Source organism: Pimephales promelas, chromosome 22 (genome assembly GCF_988280905.1).
Source record: "Pimephales promelas chromosome 22, fPimPro1.hap1.1, whole genome shotgun sequence".
Lineage (NCBI taxonomy): Eukaryota > Metazoa > Chordata > Actinopteri > Cypriniformes > Leuciscidae > Pimephales > Pimephales promelas.
Window position 1 is genome coordinate 14624425 of NC_142790.1, and position 15582 is coordinate 14640006.

At 40.3% G+C, this 15582-nt stretch overlaps 1 protein-coding gene across 2 annotated transcripts in view; it reads right to left on the bottom strand.

Moving 5' to 3' along the window:
- The window catches only part of tmem108 (transmembrane protein 108), a 67653-nt gene that overhangs the window by 17851 nt on the left and 34220 nt on the right, over positions 1 to 15582 (bottom strand). For both annotated transcript variants that reach the window (XM_039666663.2, XM_039666664.2), the window contains exon 2: positions 810 to 893. In XM_039666663.2, coding sequence (XP_039522597.2) covers positions 810 to 849 — 40 coding nt within the window. In that variant the 5' untranslated portion in view covers positions 850 to 893. The remainder of the gene's footprint in view (positions 1 to 809; positions 894 to 15582) is intronic.

Below are 15582 nucleotides of genomic sequence, written 5' to 3' on the forward strand. Positions count from 1 at the left end.
AACCACCCTATTGGCCAGGAGGCTTATTCTATTTAAGTGGAAACATGCATCTCCTGCTTCATAAGGATAAAAGAAATCCCTGTGGTTAAAGCTTGAACAAATCAGTTTCTCTTTAAAAAGGTCTCTAAAAACCTAGCACAAAACATGTTAGCTTTTGTTAAATTACATTGATACCATTATCAGAACGCAAAAGCCGAATCCCGGACATTTTGGACGATCTCGAAACAAATTTTCGGGCAGACTCATCACGGAGAATCACTAGTAGTTTAGACTTGTTGTTTAACTAATGCGTTGTTACCAGTAGGCGTGGCCTCCTAGGGCAGCGAAGTAAGTGCATTCTGGGAGTTGTTGTCTTTCATCCACATAAGCCAAAAAATACAAAAAAAATCTTTTCTCAGTCTAGAAAGCTCCAAATTCAAAAATAATTTCACATTTATTCTACATAAATGACCCATTTTAAATACGCATTCATCTTTCCAGAGGTGGAGTGACCCTTCAACTATTATACTTACAGTATATTATTATATATATAGTATTGTTGTTATAGGGTATTTGTTTGGTGGTTGTCCTTGGGATGCTAGGGGTGGGGAGTGAGGGAAAAATACTGAACTGTGGTTTACCGCGTTTTTGTTGTTGTATCTGCAGAAAATGTCAATAAATATATTTTGAAATTAATCATATGAGGATTCCACATACAGTAGTTGCTTGGACATTATCGTTTTTTCTCAACCGCCATGAAGGAACAGAGTTTTTAAAAACACTATAAATGGCTTATCAGTATTAAAAGGCTTTATTAACATGAGACTTACTCAGCAGCTGGTGGGGCAGGACCTGCAGGCTTCTCTTCATGGTATCATGTGGTCCGGCTCCTCCTCCACAGTGCTCATGGTTCTCTGCAGGACAAAGGATAGACGGGAATTAATTATAATCTGATTATCATGCCAGTGCATTCCTGAACTTTTAATGAACTTAAAGAACATAATGAACTTTGCTATCATTAAAGGGACACTTCACCCATTTGCATTAAGCTTTGCATCTTTAGAAACCCAGTCATATTTTTGAATGGCCATGGTTTATTCCCTTATTTTTCTCTGAGATGGGAGAAATAAGGATTTAAGTGTTTTACTTCCTGCTTATTGTGAAGTAAAAATCGTCATTTTGTGTCATAATAAGCAGGAGGTCACATTTCATTTAAAAGTGTAGAGACTACAAACATTAGCTCATTATTATTCCAGGGTGTGGGACCCACTCACCCTACAGGCCTATTACAGATCAGTGGGTGGGACTTCACTTGCAGACACGGAATCAATATCCGCCATCTTGTTTGGAAGCTAAGCTAACAAGCGCTGTGGAGATAGGGAGTATGATAATGACGGAAGAAACTAAACATGATATGAAAGAAGAGGATTTTGAAATTCTGCTGCTCGAATCCGATGTTCGTGGCTATCTTTACGAGTTGCAGTATAGTGAAGAGCATCTGAGGCTGATGGAGGAACAGGAGGCGGCTGCCTGTTGCAGTCGAGGAGCCCGGACTGGCTCGAGCTGAGGCGGACTGCTGTGCAGGTGCTCTCGCTGTTAACTACGGACACATAGAGTCCGTCTGCTGCAGAGAATTTCAACGATGGCAATTTCTCCTGAACGAAATCTCTGAATCAGACGAGCACACAGACAATTGTGTTGTGATGCGAACCATCCTAGTTTCGCCTGACTGAACATCCAGGTATCATGCAGTAATTCACCATATAGAAATGAATACAAACGAGAAGTAGTTCACTAATGAGTTTGCCAATGTAACGTTAACAGGGTTTGTTGCTGTGGGAAGAAGGAGGCGGGAACCGGCGAAGATTTAAACATTTTAATAGAAAAATTAACAAATACAAAACGAAAGTATAAGCCAGCAGCCACTCATTGACGACTGCTTTACCGTTACACACAACAGAAACAAAACACAACATAAAATCAGGCCTGTTTCTCTCTCGCGCTGCAGTCGTCGCTTTCTGTTTTATGCTTTCGCTCCTCCGTGAGAAACGCGAGACCCGGCGTGCGTCTCACAGGTCTTTCATTATCACTCATGCCACCGGCCTCACGCCGTCCTCTTACGTCCCTCGCCCTCAATCGTCTTCCTCGCCACAGCCAACTAACTAGAAATTTTGTGTGAAATGAATTTCAAACTCTGGTGGCAGCTAACGTTAGCCTTGTAGACGGAAGAGTGATCTGTGCAATGTGGTGCATTGTGGGAGTTGTTGTCTTACATATAAATGCGCCTCTGGGTTATTTTCTGTCTTTTCTCGGTCAAGAGGGCACCAAATCGAAAAATTATTTTACATTTCGACTACATATATGATCCACTTTCAATAAAGATTAATGTTGAAATGGGTGAGACGCTCCTTTAAAAAGGATTGTATTATTACAGTACATGTGAGGCAACCAGCCCAAAAGAGCAACATTAGCTCAAACAATAATGTGATGAGTATCTATTTTTCCAACAAATGAAAGACAAAAGAGCATAAAAGGTTTAGGTCTGAAAATAATAACTTGCACAAGCTGAAATTTATTTGACCTATCATTCAAATTCCAGAATTATTCCCCAGTGTTCAGGCATTTGACATAAGCCGACACTTTCATTCTTAGGAAACTGTCACAGTGCTAAATGCAAATGGACACGGACACATTTTCTCTCAAGAGATAAGAGTCCATGAATATGTGTGTGTGTGTGTGTGTGTGTGTGATTGTCAAGGTGTCAAAATTGTCACTCTCTCATCTTGTCCTTGGGGTACTGCGACTGAACCTCATCCCACCGCACAAGACATTGAGGCGATAAAGTATCTGAAATGAGATTTGAGCCCCCTTGGGTGAGAGGAAGTCTGAATCACATGCTAATCTAAACGTCTCGCCAACACAACCACATTGACCATGATACAGCGCATCATTGATCCTTTTTCATAATCTTTTCATTAAGAGCTGTCTGTCTTTCATAAGCATTGGATCAAATCAAGCCTTTTCACAAGCAACCTAAACCACGTCTAAATAGCTTTTGATCAATGCTATTTAAAGAGACAGCACTGATTTTGAAGGCTACAAGTCTAAGTAAATCTAAATGTGTACCACAAAGTAAGCAGCTAAGTAAAACAGCTCTCTACATCACTTCAGCCTAATACAAGGCTCAATAGATTCACGGGATTTTGAAAGATGGCTAAAATGTTTTCCTAAAAAAAAAAAAAATAATAAAAAAAAATCTGTTATTTTTGTAAACAAAACACATCAGAGAAAAAGAGTTGAATTCATTAAAAAGTTGACACCATTCTGTGTGGTAAAATAACAATTTGATTTAGCATACTTGGACTGTCCTGTGAGTAGCCTACTTATTATGGAAACACATAAGCTAAAAGAATATACTTAAAGGCATACTCCACTTTTTTTTGGAAATAGGCTCATCTCAGAGTTAAACAGTTGAGTTTTGCCGTTTTCGAATCCATTCAGTCGATTTTTTTTTTATTATATTTAGAAGAATATCAGTAACCAGACAGTTTCTAGTCTCATTGACTTCCATAGTAGGAAAAAATATATACTATGGAAGTCAATGAGACCAGAAACTGTCTGTTTACTGATATTCTTCTAAATATAAAAAAAAAATCGACTGAATACATTCAAAAACGGTAAAACTCAACATGTTAACTCTGGGAGAGTGGTAAAACGAGCTCTGTCATCATTTAATCACCCTCAAGTTGTTCCAAACATGTATTAACGTCTTTCTTCTGTTGAATACAAAAGAAGATATTATGAAGAATGTGGGTAACCAATCAGTTGATGCGCCCCATTGACTTCCATATGATTTTTTTTTTTCCATAGCCTACTATGGAAGTCAATAGGGCGCATCAACTGATTCTCTTTCGACATTGTTCAAAATATCTTTTGTATCCAGCAGAAGAAAAAAATTCAGATGCCCTTTTTTTTTACAGTATGTGCACTTACAGTACATGTACGTACAGTGTTCTTGCCGAAGAAAGTGGTTAATAAGGTAAAAACATGGGTTAAGTTTAGTTGTAGATTCAGGGTTACTACCTAGTTACCCAGTTATTGTAGTTATAATAACTATAATATGTACATAGTATGTACATGAGAAACAGCACTGCAAAATAAAGTGTCACCAAAAATTCATAAAGGTTTTGGGTGAACTATCCCTTTAATAATGCTCTTTAAAGAATATTAAACCACACACACACAAAAACTGCTATTAGTGCTGGAAAGCTGGCATTAAATTGAATTTTATTCATGAGACATATTTGTGCATTTTCACAGATCATGGCAGCAGTTATTCATAAAATTGATCAAATGATGGAAATGAGCATTACAATCTCTCTCTCTCTCTCTCTCTCTCTCTCTCTCTCTCTCACACACACACACACACACACACACATCAAAACTGCCTCACTTCTCAATGTAATTCAATTATTATCCATTATAAGACTTGATTTCGACAATAAGTTAATGAACATTTTTGCAAATAATTTCCATTTGGTTCATTATATCTGCAACCTGTTCAACAGGCGAGAGGTTATAAACCTGTTCCTGTAATATTCATCTCATTATTGTTTAACACAGCCAGTCGAGAAAATTCAACCGCTGAGCTTTCAGACTTCTCAATCAATACAGTTCATGATGTCTCAATCAATGAACACAACGCTTTTATGTGTGTGTGCAGTAGTCACTGCAACGTCATCACAGCACCTGTGAGAAAGTCTGTGATCCACAACAGATTTTCAATGAAAGCAACCGTGTGTGTGAGTTTGTGTAGGAAGAAAGTCCATTTGTGGGTCATGCCCACCTGCGCTAGGAGGCAAATAGACGCAAGCACATTTTCCCAGACAACAGATGTGAGGTCAGCAGAGTAAAAACTACAAGAACAAGACAAATCGAGAGGCCACAAAACGAGTAAAGCCTGAAAATGGGAGGTACAACTCGCTGCAATTTTTAGATACCATGCAGTGGCATTTGTACTTCTTTTCTAACAAACCACTGCATGGTAACTGGCACATACAGAGACCCTGCTTCAGTCACCATGGCAACCTGAACTGAAAATGATATTTAAATCTCATCACAACTGTGAGAACCATACAGAGAAAATCAAACTTGACATGGAGATATTAGCCACGTGTGCTTTAAGCCCTTGAGCCAACAGACTGAAAAAAAAACAGCCCCTCCTTTCCCAAGGTGATGTTTGGTTTACGTTAATGATGACGGTTTGCAGACGTCCCGGGTCATTTTTGAGACAGCACCTCTAAATTGTCAGTCTGGAAGGACAAGGACTTTGAGATGAGCCAAGGTCAGCCGAGATGGTGCCATGAAATAAAAGCTGTCAACGGATCCCCTCAGATCGCTGCCGACAGGAATAAGAAAGCGTCTGTCTTTATGTATGTCTGTATTTCACAGTTAGACTCCCAAAGGCGGAGAAATTGGCACGTTTGCATCATCCGTTTTGAAATAGAGGTTTGTGAAACCGCATTTGCTGCAAAAATAATGGTGAGGGGGGCACAAACTAACGCTGGGCTAGTTGTAACACACATGGTTTAAAACTTTCCACACATGTGAAACTTAGTGTATTTACTAGTTGCCATATCAACACTATAGAGATAAATAATTGTGCCACAATTAATAAATGTTCAAAACTATCTGCTTGCCGTAGCTCGATTCAAAGCGGTAAGCTTGTAATCATTTTTTTAATTCCAGTGATTCCACAGAGATTCGAGCATGTCTTTGCGTCATTACGTCACATCGGTACACATAAAGAAGGAGTCTCGGCTAGTCGGCTATATTGCGCGTGAGGATGTTGGAGGTGGAGATTTATAGCCTTTTCTCACAGCACTTGATATAAATAAACGTATCAATTTTATGGCGGATCCAGAAAGTTCAAACTACAATCACCTGTGACAACAGATTCACCTGCTGTAAAATGCAAAAGACTTCGGAGTGGCTACAGAAAAAAAGAGACTGCAACTGGACCCATGCGAAAACAAGGATACATATCAGAAGGACATTGTTAAGTATTTTCTCTAATATGTATTTTGGATAAATTTTAACCTGAAAAATCTACGTATTGCAGCTTTAACAGAAAAAAACAGCATGTGTAGCGCACATTAAAATGCAAATAACATTTTCAGGAGCTCAGATAAAACTGTATTGCTTCCTCTTAAAGTAGCAACATGTCAAACAATCTTATCTTATTTACAAGACCTTGTTAGCTTATGCAGAAGCCCAGAGGAAATGATGTCATGTAATACATAGTGAATGTGAGAGTGGCCCAGGTTTAATTGGATTAATGAGTCCTTGTAAATGAATTAGTGAGTGGGTGCAGTCAATATTCCAAGTCAATCACCTTGACTATAGTGAACAAGATACCATGAGAGACTCACTCTGACCTCACAGAGAATAAGCACATAATTGAGTTTGCAAATGCTCTCTTGACTTCATGTAGGTCTACTGTTGTGTAAATTAGTCAACATGAAATCATACTTGGCCCTCTTTATTCAGCTTGGAGTTCAGGAGATTGTCTTGACGAGGACCACACCCCTAAATGCATTGAAGCACCTGCCATGTGATTGGTTGATTACATAATTGCATTAATGAGAAATTGAACAGCTGTTCATAATAAAAAAATATTGTTGGTTTAACTTAAAAAAATAAGTAACCTGGTTGCCTTGAAATTGTAAGTTCATTGAAATGGAAAAGTTAATACAATGAAGGAGATTAATTTAATCACCAGAAACTCAAAATATTATGTTATCTGAACTAAAGAAATTATCTAAATTGATTTGACAAAAGAATTTTTTTTTTTTTTACAGTGGTGAGTGCATCTCAACTGTTAAATATCAGATATAAGACTAAAATAATATCAGATTTCAGTTTGGAAAAGACGTCACTCTGACGTCACATTGCGCGCATTCTAATAAGCTGATTTGGTGCTCAAGAAACATTTCTTATTATTATCAATATTGAAATATGAATATGTTTGATGAATATAAACGTTAAAATAACATAATTTATTTGAAATAGAAATATTTTGCTATAAATGTCTTAACTGTGACTTTTTATATAATTGAATGAATCTTACTCCAAACTTTTGAACACTAATGTATATATACACACATATAATATTGTCTTATTAACCCTATAATAATTACAATCATATCCGATTGTCTCCACAGGATTTGATGTTTCATGAGCATCAGATATGATATATCAGAAAATCATCATCTGCATCCTCAGTATTCAGTACCTGATTCAATAAAAGTGCCACGTTTCTATCCATGTCCCGAGATTAAAAATTAATCTATGTAAAAATGAATCACTAGGAGAGACAATAACACCTCCCCTATGAGCACGACTGCGTGAATACCAGTGCGGGGTTCTGCTGAATCACGACTGGTTCTTCAGCGATGAATTGCAGCTGCTGCGTCACTCCTGCCGGCCCCCGGGAGACGTGTAATCAATCAGACATGGGCCGTCACAGCTGCAAGGCTCTGCACCAGCCCATTAAAAGTGCATTACCTTCCCAGCATGCCTTTCACGTCTCCCACGACGAAGGCGACAAAACACGTCAGAGTCTCTAACACCAAAAAAGCCAAAGGGCCTCTTAAAATGATGTCCCTTCATAAGACACACAGCACAACAGTGCATTTAGCTCAGTTATTAAGCGCTAAATGAGTCGTGAAAGATGTTGTCTTAACAATGTCAGTTCACTTTTGAAAAACAAACTTTCAATCAAGCTGGGTGGGGGCAGACTTTCAAAATGAATCATTTTATATTAGAGTATATAGTTATTTTTGCCAGAGATTTAACTGGAAAAAAGTAATAACTTCCTCAATATTTTTTTTTAAATGCACATGAAGGTCTTTTTTTAAAAAATGTTTTATTAAACAAGTTTGATATATTATTTAAATTATGCCTTTTTCTTTTGAATAATTTATATTATGATACTTTAAACAGTTCAAAACAGACTTAAAACAGTAAAATTAGAGATGCACAAATGATCTGTACCTTATCAATTATTCGTCAATATTTTTTTTATTTTTTTATTTATCAGCCCAGTATTGGATATTTAATTGTATGCTCAAGGTTAATCTTTTACAATAAAATATAAAAATTGAAATGTCTTTAAATTAAAAGACATTATTTTTAAACTGTACATTATTATGTTGTGATGCCAGCTAAATTCATTAACATTTTAATTATTCATTTTAATCTTTAGTGTGCTATTATTCTTTTATTTAGAAAAAAGAATAATAGAATAATTGTAGTCCATTATATGTATCAGTATCACCCAAAATGTTTATATTGGTATGTCACTAAAACTAGAACGGACAGCTTAGGAATCTACACATAGCTGTGTTTAGACATCAACTCTATTGCTCGACTAATGTAAACAACTAACCATCTAGCCTAGGTCAGGAATATTGAATCCGCTATTATTAGCAAGTTGAGAGCTCTTGGGTAAATAATTTGCATCTAAAATTCAGGCATCAGGCAAAAGGAGGCATTAGAAACTGCTCAGAAATGGAGGGTTTGAGCTGTGTGTCACGAAGCATGGCACAAAAAAGGTGCAAGTGTAGGTGTATGAATGAGTGTGTGTGTAGATGATGGATGTGCCATCAAAGATTAACACAAAAGTCATTCTGAGAACTCATGGGTTTGATACTGTGTGGGTGAATCAGCTCAGACGCTTCACTAAGAGGGAAATGGGTCGAATGAGTCTCGAACCATTAGCGAACCATTCACTCAAAATATACTACACTTATAGAATAATAATAATAAAAATACATTTATTTTATATAGCGCCTTTAAAAGTTTATTTCTCAAAGCGCTTTACAGGCAAACATAAAAAAACAAAACAAACAAAAAAACTACACACCTCATTAAACAAAAAATGAATAATCAACTAAAAACAATAAAGAATAGAGTCATGTTATTTTACTTTTTTACTGTAGTAGTAACTGTAAATTATGCATATTTACATGCAAATAACCCTAAACCAAAACCATATTATTAAAAATACGCAGAGGTAAGCCAATCATAACAACAGTTATTTGAAAAAAATAAAATGCAAAAAAAAAAAAAAAAAAATTGACTAGAGGTCCACCGATATATCACCAAGGCCAATATTATCTGTCAATATTTGCCATTTTTAATTATCAGCATTGGCTAACAAGTTTTTTCCTTAGCCTCGTTAAGTGTCGTTGGTGGGACTTTTATTTTGACAATTCTGAGAACCCAGGGCAGACACATGTGAACGTCTCGTTTACGGATAACCCTTGTTCCCTGAGTAGGGAAACGGAGATGCTCCATCGGATGACGTCGAATGGAATTACGCTTAGAAAGCCTATCGATTTCGAGTATACAAAACAAGCCAATGGCAAAGAAATGCCATGGGTCTGTGGAATTAGCATATCTCCGCTTTACCTTGTGGGTATAAAGGAGGATGCCGACAACATGCAGATATATTTCTTCACTGAGGAGTCGAGATTGAACAGGAAGACAGGAAGAAAGTGGCAGGAAGACGGATCGTCTCCGTTCCCTACTCAGTTCCCTTTCGTTGTCACGGATGACGACGAGTGGGGATACCAGTCTAATCACTCCACCTTCTTGCTCTCTTCCAGTGCCCTGCGTATATCTGAGATCCTTGTCGTGAGACTGGCACGGACGAAGGACTCCTATTTAGCACAGGAATCAAGCGAAGACACCTGAGCGGGTCCGGGACTAGCTGGTTGAAGCGAGTACACGAGAGGACACTGGCTCCACTCGGAGATTGTAGAATCTGGCGAATGTGTTGGGTGTCGCTCTGCAGATGTCTGCTAGCGAGGTGCCATGCGCTAGAGCTCAAGAGGACGCCACACTCCGGGTGGAGTGGGCAGTCACACCAAGGGGGCACGGTTGACCTTGCTTCTGGTATGCCAAAGCAATTACGTCCACTATCCAGTGAGACACCCTTTGCTTTGAGAGAGGCGTTCCCTTCAGGTTCCCACCATAACAGACAAAGAGATGGTCTGAGGTCCTGAAACACTGCATTCTGTCTACATAGATGCGGAGAGCACGTACTGGACAGATCAGTGCCCAGGCTGGGTCTGCCTGCTCTAGGGGCAGCACTTGCAGGTTGACCATCGGGAGTGGTAGCAGGAACCTTGGACTCAAATCCTTGGATCAAGTGAGAGTAGGCCGACCCAAATTCCAGGCACGCTTCGTCAACCGAGAATGCGTGCAGGTCCCCTACCCTCTTGATGGAGGCTAATGAAACCAGGAGCGCTGTCTTCATTGACAGGAACTTAAGCTCCACTGATTGCAAAGGCTCAAAGGGAGCACTCTGCAGGGCAGTTAAGACCACTGAGAGGTCCCAAGAGGGTACGAGAGGAGGGCAAGGAGGATTCAGTCTCCTCGATCCTCTAAGGAACCCGACGATCAGGTCATGCTTCCCCACAGACTTCTCTTCGACTGGGTCATGGTGTGCGGCAATAGCGGCGACATAGACCTTGAGGGTGGAGGGAGACAGTCTTCGCTCCAACCCATCTTGAAGGAAGGAAAGCCTGACACTGATCGAACATCTCCGGGGGTATTCTGGGTGAGAAGAGCACCAGTTGACGAAAGAGGTTCCACTTCGTGTCTCGTGGACCACGCTCTAGAGGAAGTGATGGTTGCCGCCACCGCTGGTGGTAGGTACTCAAACCTGCTTCGTCCCATCCAGGAGCCACACGTGGAGGCTCCAAAGATCAAGAGTCCCATAGGGTGCCCCGTCCCATATGCCATATGCATTCTACACAGACACACATTGAACAAACCAAAGTCCATTTCAAGAAATGTCTGTTCACTTGGCGGGCCATATTCGCAACGCCTTCGGGCAGCTATTTCAGTCATCCAAGACCAAGTCATATCCATTTGAATGGAGGAATCCTGAAATCTCAAAAACTGTTTGCCAAACTGAAATTTAAATAACATATCAGCAACGAAATTTGACATGGACTGTCCCATAAATGTTGTTTCTTATGGTCAAGTAGCATTAAAAAAAGCATGTTTTTTTTTAGGCTAGACCAGCCAATATGCATTTGCAGTCCTAAGCGAATCTTAGTAACCAGAGCTTCTAACGACAGCTGTAGTGATGCAATGACTTTTCCGATCAGCAATTGGCTCTTTTATTTAGAAGGCGGGGCATATTTCACCATATTGCACATTACAGTTTCTCCCATTCATAAGAAGTAGGAGTGAACCGTCTTTCTATATCTATAGTCTTTGAACAAACTTGTTTGAGTTAGCATTTGTTGGGATGTTTTGCACTCCAGCTGTAATAGAGTATGGTGTGAGCACTCGGTGGATGTAGCCATAAACAGATTCAGTGAGAGGCTGACAGTGTGAGAGGATACACACTGACAAACTGTCACCTACTCTGTGCTGCCTTTTGCAAGATGAGCTGGTTCGTGGCTAGAACTGACAGGGCAACTGTGAAACAGAGTCTGGATATTATGACGGCTATTTGCTGAATTCTCATACGTGCCACCTATCACATACAACATCTAAACCTATTCTAGTTAGCATATGTTAACTTTGGACTGACATTTCACACTGTCTTTCTGCACAAGTTGCTGTCAATTTAGGGAGAAAAAAAAAACAGGATCCAGTCTTACTGTAGATTTCAAAACAACCTTAGATAATACAAAAAACAAAAAAAACAAGTGAATAATTTTATATCAGTAAATTTGATCACATATATTTCTATATTATATCAGCCACCCTGCTCTTTAGATATGAGCCATTGACAAACCTATATTGGTTGACAATACAAATTTACAACTTTTGTTTTATGTTGAGTGCCAAGTTGATTTTTTTAAAAAAAATATGAGTTATCTTGGAGCAATTCATGTATAGTCAAACCTTTAAGAAAAAAACCCAAATATTATTATTTTCTATATTTCTATATTCTATATTATTTTCAATTTTAATATCCGATTGTAAGAAACAAGTCACAAAACTACGAAATGCCACCAAGTGACCATCAAATTCATTTCAGAGACCGTAGTTGCTTTTGGCTCAGTGCTGGGCAAAAACCATTAAGATTAAAATACAAACACAAAAAACATACTGACACATTCTCCACGTTCATCAACTGAGATCATAGGTCAAAGGTCTAGTGGTCTGGAGTAATGTAGGAGTAAGGGTACAATAAATGAGTGGAAGCTACATACTTCCTCCCTCTTTCACCATGAGCGGCCATGCATATAGGACTATGCTTGTGTGTAATGGGTGTACAGTTTATCAACATAACTGGGCACAGTCAGACATGCCTTTCAAGCTCATTATTCTTGGCTAAAAGTGCAGTCAATTGCAAAATATGCAGTACTGTTATTCAAAATTTCACAGCCGAAATCCAGTCATTTCAATAGGAATCCACATGATCAGGAATGTCATGTGAGGGCGAAGGATGTCCCCAATGCAAATTTGAACAGGTTAAAGTTGGTCATGTAAATTCACTGTGTTGACCAACAGAAAGCTTGATTTGAATAAGGTGTGCTTCATACATTTGCAATTGACAATAGACAATTATTGTCCTTATTGCCCACATTATTGCTTAGGACCTTATTGCCCACAAATTTCAGTTGAAATTGAATGTGATTCACACTGCCAAAAGATGTTGCACTATCCATTTATCATCCTAGGCATAATACTTAAATTATCAAATAAAAATACCACCAATAAATAAATACTGCATGGAAAGTCCCTTTGGATCATATGAGAGACTTCTTGTAAAATCTACAGTGTGGCTAACAATGGTGTTATTCATGATCTACTTTAATCGTAAAATGGGTTTCTTATAGAAGCCTCTAAAGAGCCCATGGGCACATTAAAAATAAACAAGTATAATAAAGGAAGATAAGATAAAGGGATGCTTTGGAAAGATGAACCAACCACCCCAAGTGGGACAGACGAAGATCGTTTACAATGCAGAGCGCTTTTCCAGTCCTCTGTGTCCAAACTTGCAGAATCTCATTTAAATACCCAAGATGCAACTATTCAAACACTAATTAGTATGCTGAAAAGAGAAAGTACTCAAAGAAGAGAAACATCAAAAATGAGAGCCCTTTAATATTTCAGTTTCTCTTAAACAATAAAATGGAGAGCAACATTTTTGTCACCAGCTTGTGTTTCTCAAATCCTATAGCTCACGTGTCTCATAGACGTTCTGAGATCTCAACAATGTTACAAAAAGTGCTTAGAATTGCCAAAATTTCAAAGTCTGCAATCAGAAGTTAAATTAAATATGAAGTCATAGATTTCTTATCAAATTTTCCAAGACCAAATCGTCAATGTTATGCTGTACAATAATTGTATAAATTTATATAGTCTTTTTTGCTACTATAACTTATCTAAAAACTTCCTGAGAAATCTTATTCTGGGTAAAATAATATAGTTAAGACCAGAACGTGTAAAAGATCAAGATATAAACTAAGAAATCCATAAGGCTGTGTAGATTCTGTCTTGTTTTAGCTCTACTGAGATTGATCTGTGGTCAGTGTTATGGGCGCAGAGAACTCAATAGATCAATTCCTATTTGTAGTATGTTTATGACCACATTTAAACAGAACAAATGCGTCCCAAGCACAGAAGCTACAATCCAAGACAAGGAAACTGGTCAGTGTTCTATCGAAAAAGCATTTCAACATGTTGTGATGATCTGCGGCTGGAGTGCCCGCTTGAGCCTCTGGGGGGCACTCCTTCCTAGTTTATTGTTTCATTCATGTTTTACCCTGGACTGATTATGGTTTATTTCATGCACCTGTGTTTTATCATCTTGTTTAGTTCACCTGTCTTAAGCCCGAGTTTCCCCTTTGTTCGGTGCTCAGTATTGTTTGTGTATGTCTGACTGCTTCGAGTGTTTTCCTAGCTAGTTTCCTTAGTTTCATGGTTCCTGGACTCTCTGCCTGTATCTGGTCTTCCCGTTTGTCTAATCCCTGCATTGTTTTATTGCTGATCTGGACTGCTTACCTGGTTTTGACCCCTGCCTGTTTCCTTGTACCGGTCTCTGGATTCTCCTCTTTAATAAAGCCTGCATTTGGATCACCCCTGTCCTTGTTCCATGTGCAGTTTCATGACAGAATACTGAGCCACTACTGATCCAGCGGCTGAGAGGAACACGGACCTTGCAATGGATCCCACAGCACAGATCGTATGCCTCCGCCAAGGAGAACGTCCTCTAAAGGTTTTTGTGATGGATTTTTTGAAGCTCTCTCATCAGTCCTACTTGGATGATTTTTGTTTAATGATATTCTTTCGGGGAGGACTGTCTGAACCGCTCGGCTCTGATATACCGTTTCCGAGTCCAAGCTGGACTCTTTCCCAATATATTGGTCTGGCCCTTTCCATGAGCGGTTCGCTTTTTACGGTGGATTTTTTGGAACTTTTGCTTCACAGAGGACCCGACGATTCGGCATTTTACAAGGTACCCACTGAATCCACGCATCTAGAGTCTCCCGGTGAACCAGCGCTTCACACGTGCTCCGCCGAGTTTGCGCTACATAAAAGCCCAGTTGAACCAGCACTTGGTGAGGAGTCCCCCGAATCCACGCGACATGTGAATCCTGTTGTTCTAACACTTCACGTGAGCTCCGTTGCATTCCTGCCTCAAGAGTTTTCCACTGAGCGCGTGCCAGCCGAGTCAAGTGAGTCAACGGCCGAGTCAAGTGAGTCAGCGGCCGAGTCAAGTGAGTCAGCGGCCGAGTCAAGTGAGTCAACGGCCGAGTCAAGTGAGTCAACGGCCGAGTCAAGTGAGTCAACGGCCGAGTCAAGTGAGTCAACGGCTGAGTCAAGTGAGTCAAGTGTGTCCAGGTCCAAATCAAGTGAGTCAAGTGTGTCCAGGTCCAAATCAAGTGAGTCAAGTGTGTCCAGGTCCAAATCAAGTGAGTCAAGTGTGTCCTGGTCCAAATCAAGTGAGTCAAGTGTGTCCAGGTCCAAATCGAGTCAAGTGAGTGAATCTCCTCTTCAAGTGAGCGCTGAATCTCCTCTTCAAGTGAGCGCTGAATCTCCTCTTCAAGTGAGCGCTGCATCTCCTCTTCAAGTGAGCGCTGCATCTCCTCTTCAAGTGAGCGCTGCATCTCCTCTTCAAGTGAGCGCTGCATCTCCTCTTCAAGTGAGCGCTGCATCTCCTCTTCAAGTGAGCGCTGCATCTCCTCTTCAAGTGAGTGCTGCATCTCCTCTTCAAGTGAGTGAGTTGTCCAGCCCAGCGAGTGTGTCTAGCCCTGTGACGCGCCGCCGCAGGAGGAGGAGAAGGAGGACTCGTTTGGTTCGCCAGGCCCCGGTGAGCGTGCCCAGACTCCTCGCTCTGCCGGCCCCGCCTCTGCGCCTCGCCCTGCCGGGCCCGCCTCTGCGCCTCGCCCTGCCGGCCCCGCCTCTGCGCCTCGCCCTGCCGGTCCCGCCTCTGCGCCTCGCCCTGCCGGCCCCGCCTCTGCGCCTCGCCCTGCCGGCCCCGCCTCTGCGCATCACCTTGACTGCGTCCTTCAAGCTCCGGGAGACCTTTCCTGAACCCGTTTACCACCCAGAGGTTCCTCCCGT